At 38.7% G+C, this 15,311-nt stretch overlaps 1 protein-coding gene across 8 annotated transcripts in view; it reads left to right on the plus strand.

The window, feature by feature from the left end:
• The window catches only part of CELF2 (CUGBP Elav-like family member 2), a 550,656-nt gene extending 539,841 nt beyond the window's left edge, over positions 1–10,815 (plus strand). For all 8 annotated transcript variants that reach the window (XM_054287543.1, XM_054287539.1, XM_054287537.1 and 5 more), the window contains one exon: positions 1,449–10,815. In XM_054287543.1, coding sequence (XP_054143518.1) covers positions 1,449–1,576 — 128 coding nt within the window. In that variant the 3' untranslated portion in view covers positions 1,577–10,815. The remainder of the gene's footprint in view (positions 1–1,448) is intronic.
• The last annotated feature ends 4,496 nt before the right edge of the window (positions 10,816–15,311 follow it).

Here is a 15,311-nt window from a genome sequence, read left to right on the forward strand (position 1 = left end):
ATCCCTTAAGGAGGTAACAAATACTCAACCACAGGACAATATGGATAGAGCATATTGGCTTTGGCCAGGAGAAGGTTGGCAGAGGTTTAAATGAGAGGTGGTTTTGAGTGGAAGGAACAGAAGACAGCCTGAGTTGTCAGACAAGAGTCTTAACTTAAATAGTTTGGTGAAGCTGATTTAAGGTGAAGCCATAGGGATGATCTATGAAGGAGAACAGCTGGACAAGGATACCTTGAGAAGGGAGGAAGATTTTATGCAGTGGGGAAAGCAAAATAACACTTTGACTCTGCAATTGGAAGAAGGCAGCAGTGCAAGAGCCATAAAAGGATAGGTTAAAGTAGAGGTAAAAAGAAGTAATGAATCCAAGAAGTACACAGACACTAAGCACAAATGAATTAAGCTGGTTGAGCAAAGAGGGGCACTGAGAAGCCCCTGTGTTAGGACTGAAGACAAAGTGTGTGGCATCCCTGCTTTAGGAGAATGAGGGGATATATGTTAAGGCAAATGCAAGTGGAAAGAAGAGGGAGTATTTCAAAGCAGATGCACTGCAGCAGGCTGAGTGCGGTAATAATTAGCCCAAGCTGAGGCAGAGCAGCAGTTAGGTGAGCTTTGCAATTACAAGTGGGAGGCCTAGATATGAAAATGAACTTTGAGCTTCCAGAATCAGGGAGATTTGAATATATTATGAACAGAACATTTTCAGTCTCCCAGGGAAAAGAAATCTGAGCCAGGCCAGCCATTCTGAATTACCCAAGCAAGCATTATCCTCCTAGTTAGTGCTCACATGCGAGGAGCAGATCTTGGAGTTCTCATCAAACCCTACCATTGTCTTTATGATGCTGCTTAATTTTGATGTTTGTGTACCCCTTTGGGGACCAAGAGACTGAATTAACTAACATTAAGGTACCCTGAGATCTTGAAATGGAAGGAGCTGTAAAATTACAAAATATTAATATTGCAACTGTCCTAGGCTGAGCCCAAGGAGATGAAGGTTCCATAGCACACATGAACTCACACCCAGGTGCGCCAGTGGGTTTAGGAATTTTGGGGGTTGATTCTGTAACCAGGCTTGCTGTTTCAGCTTCCCTTTTGCAGACTGGCCTAAATAGCACTTCCTAATAGACTGGGAGGTATGTAGATACTACACTGAAAAGTGTTACAGTAATAAATATCTTCAGTCTCTAAGGTAGGTGTATAAATAACAAAATGGAAACTGCATTGCACCAAAATTGGCCAACTGCATCCCAGCTAGTAAAGAAACGTTATGTAGGTAAAGAGGAAGGCAAAAGGAAACAGGAGAGGAAATGGGATATGAAATGTGATCAAAGAACTAATTGAAAGCCAGGTGAATGTGTCAAATAAATAGCAATCATAAAATTCTAACAAAGTGCCTCCTGACATTTGTTGTAACCCAGAGCTGACTTTCTCTCCCGTTCTGTGTCCCGCAGGTTTTGTTAGCTATGACAATCCGGTCTCTGCACAAGCTGCTATCCAGGCTATGAACGGCTTTCAGATTGGCATGAAACGCTTGAAGGTTCAGCTGAAACGCTCCAAAAATGACAGCAAACCTTACTGATCTTAACCCCAGATGCTTACTGCTCTTATTTTAGCTTTCTTAGGGTAAGTCCCATGAGCAAACCTGTCCTCTGCAGGGGGGTTAAGAAAGAACATAGAGCCAACCTTCACCAAGGGACAGTTATTTTTACAGTTACCACTTCCATCTCCCCACTTGTCCTTACTGCACTTGGCTCCCATTTCCTTGCCAAGTAATTACTGAGTTGTGTTACTGTATTTTGTTTTGCAGCATAATTTATCTCCTTTTCGAAATGAAAATAAACGTCTTGAAATTCCAAACAGCACACATACACAGACACAAAAAAAATGTGCAATTTAACTCTGTGAACCCTGGTGCCATTAGCACACAATAAAAGTTGTTTTCTATGGATGGATCGTATTTTACCAGGGTGGCACCAGCAGTTTATAGGTTAAACAAAATGGCCTCATGCCAGTTGAAGCACTTATTTTGCAACAAAAATTGATATAAGTCTTTCCACTACATCAACTTGTTTTTTGAGAAGATCTGATATTTTTTTTCGGTTCAAATCAACGTATTGTTATATATTAGTCTGATTTTACACTGGTCGTCTTTATATTTCATTTTTTTTAAGTTCTTGTTTTTTTGGAAAGGATTAATGTAAAAAAGATTTAGAGATCTGTTTCTAAAGCTACAGGGTTTAAAATAAAAAAAATAAAATAAAATGAGTGACAATACTTGATGTTTCTTGAGAGATAAATTTAATAATAATAAAAAAAAGAAAGCCACAGGCCTGTAAATTTTATTTGTAAAAAGCATTTCTATTTTTATACAAAATTTTTACTGCCTCAGAAATAATGGAATTTATTTATTGCCTATTGTTAACTTATTGGATACCTAAAGAGCAGCTCTCTATGCTAGCTAGATCCTTTGAAGTAGTCTCTAGAGTAATTGTGCCAAGAATGGGCGCTTTTTCACTGTTGAACCCTCCACCCTTTGCAGTTCATGCTTTTATCCTCTTGTTTGTATTTGTCTGGTTATTTTGTTCGTAGTTTCCATTACCTAGTTTAAAGTTCGGTTGTCTGACCCTTTCCCTCCCCCTGCCCCCCTGTACCTTTCTGTTACATTTGTAGAAACTGGTTCTTTCCTCTCTTTTTCTCCCCAAAGAGGAATCCATTCTCTCTGACTCCTTTCAGATGGATTCTTTTGGGGCTCCATTGTGTTCTTGTTGACAAGTATTGTAAGTTAATGCAAATTATGTGAACAGCTCGTAGGCTCTACTGATAAAAGATTTGCATTAGTTTTCTCCTGCACCCATAAAAGTGATTTTGTTTGTGCTGCATAGATTCTGTGTAACTTTTTTTCCTCTTCCTTGTTTTTTCCCTAGACATCTCCATGCCCGTTAGCCCATCGTTTGCCTAGCATGTCCCTGTGGCGTCTCAAAAAAAAAAAAGTTTCATCGTCCCGTCATTGTTTCTGATGTCTTTCTGACCTCACATCATATTTGGTTCTCCTACTGACCTAGTTTGACCTTTGAAATTTGCATGTGACCTCATCTAGCTATGAATTCTGGGAAGTCAATGTGAAAAAACATTGCTGCATTCATGCAAGACTGAAATTTATTATTAGATAAATTAATGATAGGATTTAAAAACAACCTGTGGCAAAATGTTTTTTCTTTCTTTCCTTTTTGTTTTTTCAGTTTTGGTTTCTGGTTTTCTTCTTTCCTTGTAGTTTTTGTTTCATTTTGTTTGGGTTTTTTTGTTTGGGTATTTTTCTTAGTTGATTTTTGGTTTTGGTTTTTTTTTCATTTCGTAAAAAAAAAAATAAAAAAAAAACAGACTTGAAAGTATTATACAGGGATTGGCATTCTGCCTGGTCACTGGTGACAATAGCAATATGTGTCCAGAGGCACAGAATGTTGGTTTCTAACAGACTACTTCCAAAACAGTTTGAGAAATAAAACTGTCTGATTTTAAGTCTCTAGAGGTCTGTAATAGTTTTTACATTTTTCAGGCAGTGTAAAGTTTTTTGATAAGGCCATTTTAGGTGGCTCACTTTCTCATTAAAGTATATATATAGAACCACTTTTTGTAGATTAGTATAAGAAAATATTTACCCTGTTTTAGGGCAAATGCTACCTACTTGTGTCACCTTTTGCTGAACTGACTCACAGTTAGACAATCCATGGTTTAATGCACATGAAATTACCTATATTTTATACTGTTTCAATGTACAGAAGAAAGGTTACTGTAAAATGTGTTACGTTGGTGCTTCTGTGAATTAAGTTGTGGTTTCATCATGAGTCTTATGGTCTTAAGTGTTCTATGTTTATAAAAAGACAAGTTTAAAATTGGTTTACTTGAACAACAAGAACAAAAAGAAGATTCAAAAAAAAAACACAAAAAAAAGTTGTTTGCTTAAAAAAAAAATAATTTCATGTGAAAATGAAAAAATATTCCAGAATAAGTTTGTGTTGGCTTGTGACGCATTGATGTCATTTTTTTATTGTGAACAATTTAGGTGTGTTTGTGTTCAGCAAAATGTGATCAGTTTTTCTTTTAAAGAAAAAAAAATCAGTGAAACTATAGTGCCAAATTCCAAAGGTACTTTCTTCCTAGAGCTTCAGTGTGTTTCTTGTGTGAAGTAATTTGATAACATGGGTATTTTATTATGTGTTTTGTATAAATCCCTAATATTTAAAGAAAAAAGAGGTTAAAAAGTTTGTTAACTTGCTATCCTGTGGTCTTGTTGCCTGAAATTGTTATTGTTTGTTATTTCTCTTTGATGTTTTTTGTAAAACATTGTATAAGTGCCCATGTTTCACTTTTTTAACCACTCTGCACACATCAATGCTGTGAAAGCAAACCTCACTATGTATTTTCTTCATATTGTATGGAAACCTCTAAGGTGAGAAAGTTTTGAACTTTTAACCCTTTCCACCCAGAGCTGTCTTGAGTGTTAATACCTTTTATACATTCACCATTTTGCTGTTTATTTTTATATATATATCTATATCTATAAATATATATATACTTAGTTTTTTGTGGTTTATTTAATACATGGTTGAAATCAGAACAATGCACAGGGCAGATCTGAAGGACAAAAATATTTTACTGCTGTCTAAATTTCTTCTGTATCTATAACTAAAATTATTTAAAACCGTAATTAACTTGTGGTTTTCCTTTTTAGATTTTGGGGATTTTGTCTTTTCTTAAAGAGCTTTTAATATGCTGCTGGAATATGCTATTCAGTATTAATAAAGTAAAAGAAAAAGAAAACAATTCTTTAATTATCTATTGTATGAGCCACTCCCAACCAGGAGCGGTCAATCCACCATTTGAAAACCTTGAGGAGAAAAAAAAAAAAAAGAATAATAATATTTTTGTAATTTAAATAAATGAATTTTTGCTTAAATCAGATGCACTAGATCTTCCTGGGTGAAAATTCAGTGTGCACTGCAGTTAAACTACTTTTTATGGATAAAGTTTACATACACTGTAATGTTTGGTGTTATTTGCCATTATTTGTCACGGCAATATCCTGGCTTACTCCCGCAGACACTCGTTCAGAGAGGAGTAACTTTACTCGTGCCCGTGGTCCATGGGAATGTCTGTGTGACTGATGGGGGTGTTTGCTGGAGGAAGCTCTTTGTCAGGAACCAGAAAAGAGATGCTGGTAGCCCTTTTCACTGCCTTGTAAGTCCGATTGGGTTGCGTTCCTACCGCACAAACAGTGACCAACAACCAAATTCGGTTCTTTGCCACCGGTTCAGCAAATTCATTGCCAATCCAATGTGTGTGAGCAGCAGTACCTGCTACAGGTCATAAAGTGCCATAACTTCTTCCACCTCCTAGTTCTATCTGGTTATATCTGAAGCCGCCTAAAATTAAAAACAAAGCCCTATATGAGCAACATCAGCTGGTGCACTCTTGTCTCTCATCCCCAACTTAAATGCTTCTTTATGTAGAGCCCTGGGATGGAAAGGACTAGCCTCTAGTGATGCAAAAAAAGTTTCCTTCTTATAGCACATGCACTTATAAATAAATGATCTATACTTTTCTCACGTTTTTACTACTGCTGGGGCCTTCCTACACCCTTTGAGGGCTATTTTGTACTACTTGCAGCAATTGTGCGTATTCAAAGTATCATCTCACGTATGTTATATTATATATATGTACATATATATATATATATATAATATGAGATCATCATTTGGATTGTTTAGAGACTGTTTCACTAATTTTTCTCATTGTACCCACCGTCTAAATTTCCAAAGCTTTTGTAGATGCCCTGGTGTGTCCTGTGGGTTTTCCAGTCCAGTTAGAGCGGTGATGCCTCTGGTCCTTGGGCAGTGTAACTCAACACCAGGCTGCCCTGAATTACTCCACAGGACATTGGCTTAGCAGTGGGAGACAAGGAATGTTTCTGTACTTCCAGGCAACTGAGATGAGTCATTGCTTAGAAAAGTGTCCATCTCTGGAAAAAAAAAAAAAATTAAAATTCAAAATAAAAAATACAAAACCAAAAACCCAAACGTACCCCTCCTGGGAGGCAAATTATCTACCAGTTCTCTTTCAAAATAATGAAAGGAAAAAGCTGCAAGGGTGCAAGGGCCTAATAAGAGAGGAAGTAAAACAAGGGAAATTGCTTTACAAAATTCTAATCAAAAGACTAGACTAGTTGTTTTATCAAACAAATTAGCTAATTGCAATGAAATGGCAGTCCTCAAAGGAGTAACAAGTTCATCTTTCTTTCACCATAGGGGTTACAGTTCCTTGGCTTGTGCTACTCTGGAATCATTTTACTGTTTCTGTTTTTATTATCTTAAGTGCTAATTAACAAAAGGAAAAAAATATCCTGTAGTTTCATTACCTTTTTGGATAATGTCATACAAAAAGAAAAAAAAAAAACAAACCTATGTATTTGTGTTTTTTTCGTGCTGTGGGAATTGTTGTTTGTAGATTAATAATACTATCATTTTGTTTAGAATTACAAACTAGTTTTTAAGTATTGTCTGAGAAAAGCCAAAGTTAATGCAATCTAGTGGAAACTGTAAGACCATTTGAGTATTGTTTCTGTTTTATTGATGCATTTGGATTTTGTTGTTTGATGGAATTTGAGCCAAAAAAAAAAAAAGAACAAAAAAAAGGCAAAAAAAAAGCAGGCTTTCCTATTTCTACAACTTGATTGTACTTATGCATTTTGTACCAGTGGAACTTTTTATACTGGAGATTAAAAAACAAATGGAAATTTTTGTGGCTTACTCTCGTGGGCCCCCTCGATCATGACTGATTTTCAAGTTTGATTTCTGGACGGTAGAAAGAGAGTTGGTTTTGTTTCGAGAATTCAAAACTTTGGCTTGATTTCTTTTTTTCCCTTTGCTTATATCTAGTGTTTAGAATTTTGTCTTAACAAAAGCGGTAAGTTTCACTTTTTATTCTGTATCGTGCAGTTACACAATAAGGTAATTAGAATTAGGAGTACTCGGTCACTTTGCGTGGATAAATGTATTAGTTAAAACGTTAGGGGTTTGCTTTTTTGCTGTTTAGATCAGAGTTTTTTCTGATTCTTCTGTCCTCATTGTGAACATAACCGTGTAGTTGAAACAGTCAGACTTATTTTTGTAACGTATGTTATTGTGTGATGCAGTTTTTTGCTTCTGTCTCCAATATTAAACCATTTTCCTAATACTTGTCTCTCTACTTTGTGTGTTGTATTGTTGGTGGTCATTCTGTGTTGGTAATACATCTGCACACCTCACTGTTTCACGTGCCTGTTTTTTTTTTTTTTTTCTCTATTTGTTGGTTGTGTACAAAAGATACAGTCGATTCCACCTAAGTGAATAGCTGATTGGGGGGCAAAAGAGGATTTGTACATTTTAGACATATTCTGGTTTCTTTGAATTTTTTTTATTTTTTTTTCTCTCTTCCTCCCCCTAGTCATGCCTTATCACTTGGATAATCTCTTGGTGCAGGAAGCATTTTAAATGAGTTTCCTGCAAAGTCCTATTGAAGGTAGCTTTTATTAGCCTTCAAACTGCAAAATCTTCTGCACACAAACACACAGAAGACACCTGAAAAGTTTTTGTTTTTTTTTTTTTGCTGTGGCATTTCAGTCAGTCTGGAAAATGTGGATTATGGAGACCATTTCTTCCTAGTTGTTAAAAAAAAAAATAATAATACTCTGCCACTACGTTGCAGAAGCATATGAAACATTCAAGAAAAGGAAGATATAGCCTTGGGATTTTTTCCAAACTGCACAGTAATCTGATGGCATATGGTGTTAGTCAAACTCTCCCTAGAAACTAATCATGGCTTAACTAGGGCTGGGAGAGCCTGCAAAATCTTACCAGGTGATCAAGCTTGTTATGTGCAGTTGTATACATACAATACTTTAAAATACATAGCAAAATCCAAGTGAGCACAGGAAGACTTTCTTGCTAAAGCCAATGGAAGTAAAAAAAAAAAAAAAAAAGAAAAAAAAAAAATTTAAAAAAGGAGAAATAAATTATGGAAAAAAGATCCCCTGTTGTTCCAATGGGTGATATTTTTGCTGTGGGCTTACAAAGCAGATCATTCTCAGCATTGGCTGATAGTATTACACAAATCTCAAAAGGGACTAAAGAAATACCATAGCACTTTTTTTCTCATTATTTTTTACACTTGGCTCTTAGCTTTTTTTATTCTTTCCTTTTCTATAATTTTTTCCTCCTCACAAGAATCTCTCTGCTCTCCCCCAACCGGTGTCTACCACGATGAAATAAAAGCTGCAAAAGAAAAATCTATGTTGTTCTGGTTTACAGAAAGTCTCTTCTCTCCTCTGATCGCAGATACAAACCTTACAATTTGGAGAGGGGGGGAAAAAACAAAACAAAACAAAACCAACCAAACCAAACCCAAGGAGGAGAGAGAAGCACTGCTGAGTGCTCTCTGGAATTCAAGCCATACACCCCCATCCCTTTCCTTTGTCCCACTTTCTGTGATGCTCAGGAATCGAAGACCACTTAAAAGTGCTCTTATGAGACCCAAATGACACTTGTCCCTCTTGTCTCCTCTCCCCTGGTCTCTCTGGCGCTCTGGCTTTGGCTCACACACACACACAGCCCCATCAATACCGTCCAACAAGGTCCTGGCGCACTGGGTGTATCCGTGTGGTGTCAGCAGCGACGTTGGTTCCTGCCTTTGGAAGACTTTTGAAATTTTCTGGTGGCTTGTGAGTTGGCCTGGTTGTTACTGCTCGATCTATTTTTCTGAATTCTTTTTTTTCCTTTTTTTCACTTTTCTGTTTCCATGAGAAGCAAGCAAGTGAAGAGCCTGGAGCCCCCAGTGAGCTCCAGTGCCATCCCGCAGGGTCTGTTATCAGAGGTCAGGGGTCCAAGCAGCTCTAGGTTTAACCTAAAACCACAGGAGCCTGTAGCAGACAGTTCAGGCAGGAAAGCAGAACCTGATGGTCAGAATATGTCCTGGGTCTTTGACACCTGTAGAGTTTATGATCTCGATTTGGATAATTTTGACACCAGTGGATTCAGTTAAGTAAGTCTTGGCTTGCATGATGGATAAATCAGAATTGCTCTCTGGGTTTTTTTAGCTTGCTGTGGATGTTTTCTTTTTTTGTTGTTTTTCTCTTTTTTTTTCCTCCAAACTTGGTCTTAGGAAAGAAACTAGAGCTTTGTGAAGGGTCTTTTCTTCCAAAAATACAACTGAAAAAAAAAAGACTTGTACTGCAGTTAAGTTTCTTTTAAATACTCAGGGCTGAAAGATACAGGGTTTTCTTTCTTTCTTTCTTTTTTTTTTTTTTTATTTCAACAATGGGGGAAAAATGAGTTCCTTAAAGCAATGCAGCTGAACAGTTTGTCCTGCTTAAACACATGCTTTTAATTTCAATTATGTAAGGCACCTTGCAGTGTTAGCAAAATGTCTCTTTGTTAGCTATATGTGTATCGCCATGGGAAATTACCAAACTGTCACAAGACTCGCTGATTAAAGAATAGCCTGCCAGAGTGTGTGTGCCTTTGCCCAGTGTGACTCTTAGGTATTAGGCTAAGGAAAACAGTTTAACAAAATGTAGTGTGAATCATTCCTGATAAGTGAATAAAGCATTGTGACCAAGCAATCAGATTATTCACTTATCAGGAATCGACTGTACTGATAGTTTGCCTGATCGTTTTTGTTCCTCATCTCTGTTGTAGTTTCACTACTTTGCTGTGTTCTGTTTTTTCTCTCATGCTCTTAGTAAAATCACTGGGAATATCCCTTCGTGTGATCATGAAACGTGCTACTGAGTAACAAATAAAAAAAAATTTAAATATAAAAATGATATCTTAACAAAATCTATGCACTTGCTATCAGGAACACAATACTGGATGTGTCTTATATATATTGAACTATAATAGTATTCGATTTCTTAAATAAAGCTTAAGAAAGGATTCTGTTGTCTGTAAAATTTTATGAGCATTAAATGGAACAAAAAAATGTTTCTAGGATTGGGCGCTTTTTGTTATATGAAATCTTTCTGGGTATAAGGTCTTTAACCATGCCCAGGCAAATGTTAACTAAAAAATTCGCTTGATATTTCATTAGTAATGGAGACTTTGAAAATTAGGCTTACTGAAATCTGTGGGGAGAAAAAGTCTTGTCATTCAGTGACTTGCAGCAAAAGATTCTAAGATGCAGAAATTTTGATTTGTTTCTGTATTCAAAACCAAAACATGTTTGATTTTGCACTAAAATCAAAAAATGGCTAAAATATGTGAATGAGAAAATGCTATAAAACAATACAATACTGGACTTTTTGGTATATGACTTTTTTTCCTCCTGATTCTAGATAGGTTTAGAGTTAAAAAATGAAAACCCATATGCTCAAAATTCCACAGATTCCACCCTGGAGGTCAAGGCATCTTTTTGGGGAAGATCCATGGCTTACTGTATGGTTCCTGTATTGAGCCTTCTCTTAAAAAACATTTTCAAATCAAAACCCATGAATTAAATGGCAATTGAATAGGTAAAACTGTTGAGTACACTGAAAAAAAATATTCTTTCAATGGCTGTATATTTGCCACAAAATTGTAGATTTTAAACAATTTGATTTTTATGGAAATGGCCATAATTCTTGTATTTATCAAGCTTTCAATAATGTCAGCCTTCGGCAGAAAGATCCAGGAGAATGAGGGGAGGGGAGGGAGAGGGGTTGCTTTCTTTTTTTCTTTTTAACTGCATTACTGCCTCACTTTTCATATGCCATTATATTATCTGAAAAAAAAATTAAATTGTGGAAATCTATCTGCTGCTTGTATCCTTCTATTCATGCATATTTAGTAAACGTTACTGAGCTCAACATCCAGTGGCCAGGTGCATCAGCCTTGTAAGGCAAAAACACTGCTCCACCAGAGAGGTCACAGGGAAGATTTGCCTTGGTGGGCAGCAGGATGGTCCCATCCATCCCACATCAGCACAGAGCTCAGGTGGGAACCCTGCCCTGCTCTTCAAGGGCTGCTGATGTAACACAAATATTAAATAATCTCAATGATTAGCTCATATTTGTATTCCCTCTGATTTTCCTCATTAGCAGACTTTCTTTTTTTTTTTTCCATTAAAGGGAACTGGAAAGTTGCAGTCATTTTCTGAATCATTTGCCCCTGTTGATAACCTAATTGTTTTACATGAATGCTAATATTTCCCTCTCACACATTTATATCTATCAGCTAAATCAGCAGTAAAGTAAACTCTTCTGGGATACATTCCTACATCAATTAGCAAGGATTTATGCTCCAAAGCACCATTAGCATTAATGGGAGTGTGCTCTTTAGCATAAACAATTGGCAATAGGTCTGGTGGACTTTATTTCATAAACAAAGGAGCATTTGAATCTTTGAGACTTGTTTCCTCAAGACGGCACTTGAGGGAGTGATGTCCCAGCCTCCCCGGCTGCTCTGGGGACATCTCACTCACAGGACATGCATAAATTCCTGAGTTGCCAGCAAAAGGAGACAGTTCAGTTTGGAAAGTTGGCTGACTTCTGGCACAAAGTTTTGCTGGCGTTTTCCCTTCTGAAAACCTGCCTGTGAACACACCAAGAAAAATTTTCATCATTATCTATCTCCTGTCCCTCCGACCAACAGGTTGAGAAATTTCACTCAGAGCGTTTTGTTGTGCCTCAGGATGGAGACCACAGAGGGGAGGGAGGGAATTTGGAAAGGGGCAGGAGGAAGAGCAGACATGAAGCCCTGTGGGAAAGAAACTGGTGGGTCCATCAGCTCCTTCAGCTGTCAGCCTCAGAGCACCATGGAAGCACCATTTCAGTAGAGAGTAGAGGGGACCAGTAAACCACCACGTCTCAGCTTCCACATGCAGATCAACAGCTTCTCCCTCACCCATGTCTGATCAACAAACACACAGCCAAAATATTTCAGTCTTAATCTGAAGGCACTGGGAGCTGGGGCAAAAGTCCATCACTCCCCAGAGGTGCATGATCTACTGAATCCCTGCCCATGCCTCTGCAGATGTTTTCTCTGTAGGTTTTGGCTTTGCTCAGTTCTGCTACATTAAAGAGCCCTTCTGCATCTGCCATTTCCCCCCAAAGGCACTCATAAGCAGGTCTCAAGTTGCTTTTCATCCCTTGTTCATAAAACAAATACATCATGCTCTGGAAGCATCCACACTCAGTAGTGGTTTTTGAGTCCCTGAATAATTTCTGTGCTTTATTTCTGCGACTTTTTCTTTTTTCCCCGACATTCTTTCTAAATTTGGGTTATCAGAGCCAGATATGTCATTTCAACATCAAGTATGGCAACAGGCAGAAATTAAAAATTTCATCCCTACACTACTCCTCTGAATGACACAGCCAGGGATAGCATCAGTCCCTCCAAAAATAACATGCAAAAGCCACAAAACACCAAATTAGCAGAATTATTTGGGGCTGCTCCTTCAGGATGCTGAAATCCCTCTGGGATGCATTGAGCTCCAGGTTCCTGTGTGTGTGGTCTGCTGGCCTGTTCTTCCACTTGAAGGCTTCCTTCCAACCACACTGAGAGCATTTCTGTGTAACTCCTAGTCCCCTCCAACATTTTCCAGTGTTATCAGCAGTTTTGATATTTACTTCCAAGTCATTATTGAAAATATTCAATAGCACTCAGACCCCCTCTAAAAAAAAAACCACTCTCCTACAGTGAGTCTCCTTTGACAGCTTCTTTGTTGACATGTCAGCCCATTCTTAATCCATTTTATGTGCCTTGTATTGATAGGGTAGAATGCTAATTTTTAAATCAGAATCTGTTGTGCTGTCAAACATACAAAAGTCAGAATATATTCCATCTTTGCAATTACTTTTATCGGCCAAAACCTACAATCACATCAAAGAATGCAATCCAGTTTGACAACCCTTCCTCCCTTAAAAAACATGTTGATTGGCATTAATTGTTTACCTCATCTTTAATGTGTTTATACCCATATCAATGTGTCCATTCTTTTGCCAAATTAATGTCAAACTAGCCAACCATGGGCTGGGCCATCCTTCCTGTCTTTTAGCAATACATGGGAATGTCACATTTCCCATCCCATCTGGGATTCTGCTGGTGTGCTCAAAAATGCCTAAGGGTCCATGTCAAAGGATCAGAGCTCTCTGTCCTACTCTCAGCCCCAGCCACCTGGGGCTACCACATCTTTAACAAAATGCACACTCTTACAGAGTTACACCAGAAACCCTTTTAATCTTCTCCTGGCATGTAGGTATGTGAAAGAGGAGAATTTTAGACATTACCTCTCTTTCTGCAGCATAGCTTGAAGTTTTCCCATCTCCAAAAGCCTAAGTTCAACAATAAAATAAACACTCCTAAAGAAATTTTGGTAGCTGAGTCCTGCCTCCTCACCCAGGTAGAGCTGTCCATTTAGTGTGAAAACACAGGGCAGTGAATGTTTGTTTATATGTGATATATTATTTAAAGATCAATAGGAAGCATGTGTGAAAGTAAAATACCCTTTCATTCACCACCCTCCTCTGAATGGACACAGCTGCTTTCAATGTGCACACGTGCGTTCCAGCCCTGTGGCTTTGAAGGAGGCAGCAGAAAGGAGTCAGTGCCACCTGAGGATACCTGGAGGCTATTAGAGAAGAGAGGGGATTTGGAAATCAGAAGAAACTTTAACCAAACAGACCTGATACTGCAGCAGCAGTAACAGAGGAAGGAGCTGTACTGTTCAGTGCAACAGCACAGGGGCTGTTCCAGGCCATGGGGATCCCACAGAGGTGTCTGACAGAGACCACAGAGCTGTTGAGATACCAGTTATTGAGATTACTGAGATACCAATGCATCTGCTCAGGAACCTCAACCTCAGCCCAGCAGACACAAGCTGTTGATTTACCCTGTGGCCATCTCCCCTAGTCAGGGTAACAAAATGCATCCTGCATTTTTCCCACGTGAAGCAGTGTGCTAAAGACCAGGCAGTGAGGGACCTGTCTGGAGGTGTTGCTGACTTCCCAGTGACTAAAAGAGATTACAGGAACAAAAGGGAGTTTTCTCAAGTAGTGCCCCCATGGCCAAGGACACCCTGCTGACTGTTTAACTGCACCCCCTGCAAAGAAGGGCAGTGGTGGGCTCATGGCTGTACTCAATGGTCTTAAAGGTCTTTTCCAACCAAAACAATTCTGTGATTCCTGCAGACACAATGCAGGATGAACAGGGCATTTATGACCTCCAGCTCTCCCAGGCCATTTCAAGGGCCCTAAACACTACAAGCATAGGATTCTGGTGCATCCTATACTCAGATAAGGATCCCCAAGCTTAGAAGAATGAATCTGTGAGCTGAATCCCTCTTTAAGGCCTATATTCGCTTTCCTAAACCTGGGCCATGTTGGATACTCCAGGGCAACTCAAATGGCATTGATTCCTGCATTTATTAAAGAAAAATTGAGCTCTAGGGGTCTAATTTGTAGACGGCTGAAGGTGAAATTCAGTGAATCCTATTGTTAACAAATGAGCCCCAGGTGATGTCCCATAGGCCCTAAGTGGGAATTGTACCATACCAATAAAAACAGCAGCTGCACTGGAACTGCTTTTTAGGGGATAGATGTATGCAGAATATCCCTCTGACAGGAAAGCCAGACCCCTGAGGACTTGTACTTATGTGATCTATAGAGCACCTCTGGCATTAGTTTCATCCTATTCAGCTTTAGGCCTTGAGGATCCCCAGGAAATGATTACTTACATTTCTTGTGGATGTGGCAAAAGTATCACATAATTAGTGAAACTTGAGTCTCTGATCCTGGTGTAATCATGCCACACACTTTAGCATCCCATATCCCCAGGCCATGTATCCTCCTGTTCAAAAGAATAACAAAATGAAAAGCAGAAAACTTCACAGACTCATTGGGCATTTGTTGCTCTGCTTGACCATCCTCATGGCAAAGATGCCTTTCCTGATACCTCTAGTTTTGCAACTCATGCCCTTTCCTCTCACACCTGCCAGATGCCATTGCAAAAAGCTCTGCTAAAACTTCCTGAGAAGTTCCCCAAAGTCTCCAGGGCAGTTTGCCACTCTTAGGTGCCCCAAGCTGTCCCTGCTCCAGGCTGAACCAGCCCAGCTCCCTCAGCCTCTGCTGGCAGGTGACAATTGGCAGCCCTCCCCTGAACTCCCTCCAGTTTGTCCATTACTTGTATGTACTGGAGGCACCAGAAAGTGGGTGCAGTACCTAGGTGTGGTATAGCACATATCTTAGTAGTTTTGAGTTAAAAAATGAAAACCCATATGCTCAAAATTCCACAGATTCCACCCTGGAGGTC

Source organism: Melozone crissalis, unplaced genomic scaffold (assembly GCF_028551555.1).
Source record: "Melozone crissalis strain CALT ecotype California unplaced genomic scaffold, PUWL_Pcris_2 ptg000059l_1, whole genome shotgun sequence".
In the NCBI taxonomy this organism is placed as follows: Eukaryota; Metazoa; Chordata; class Aves; order Passeriformes; family Passerellidae; genus Melozone; species Melozone crissalis.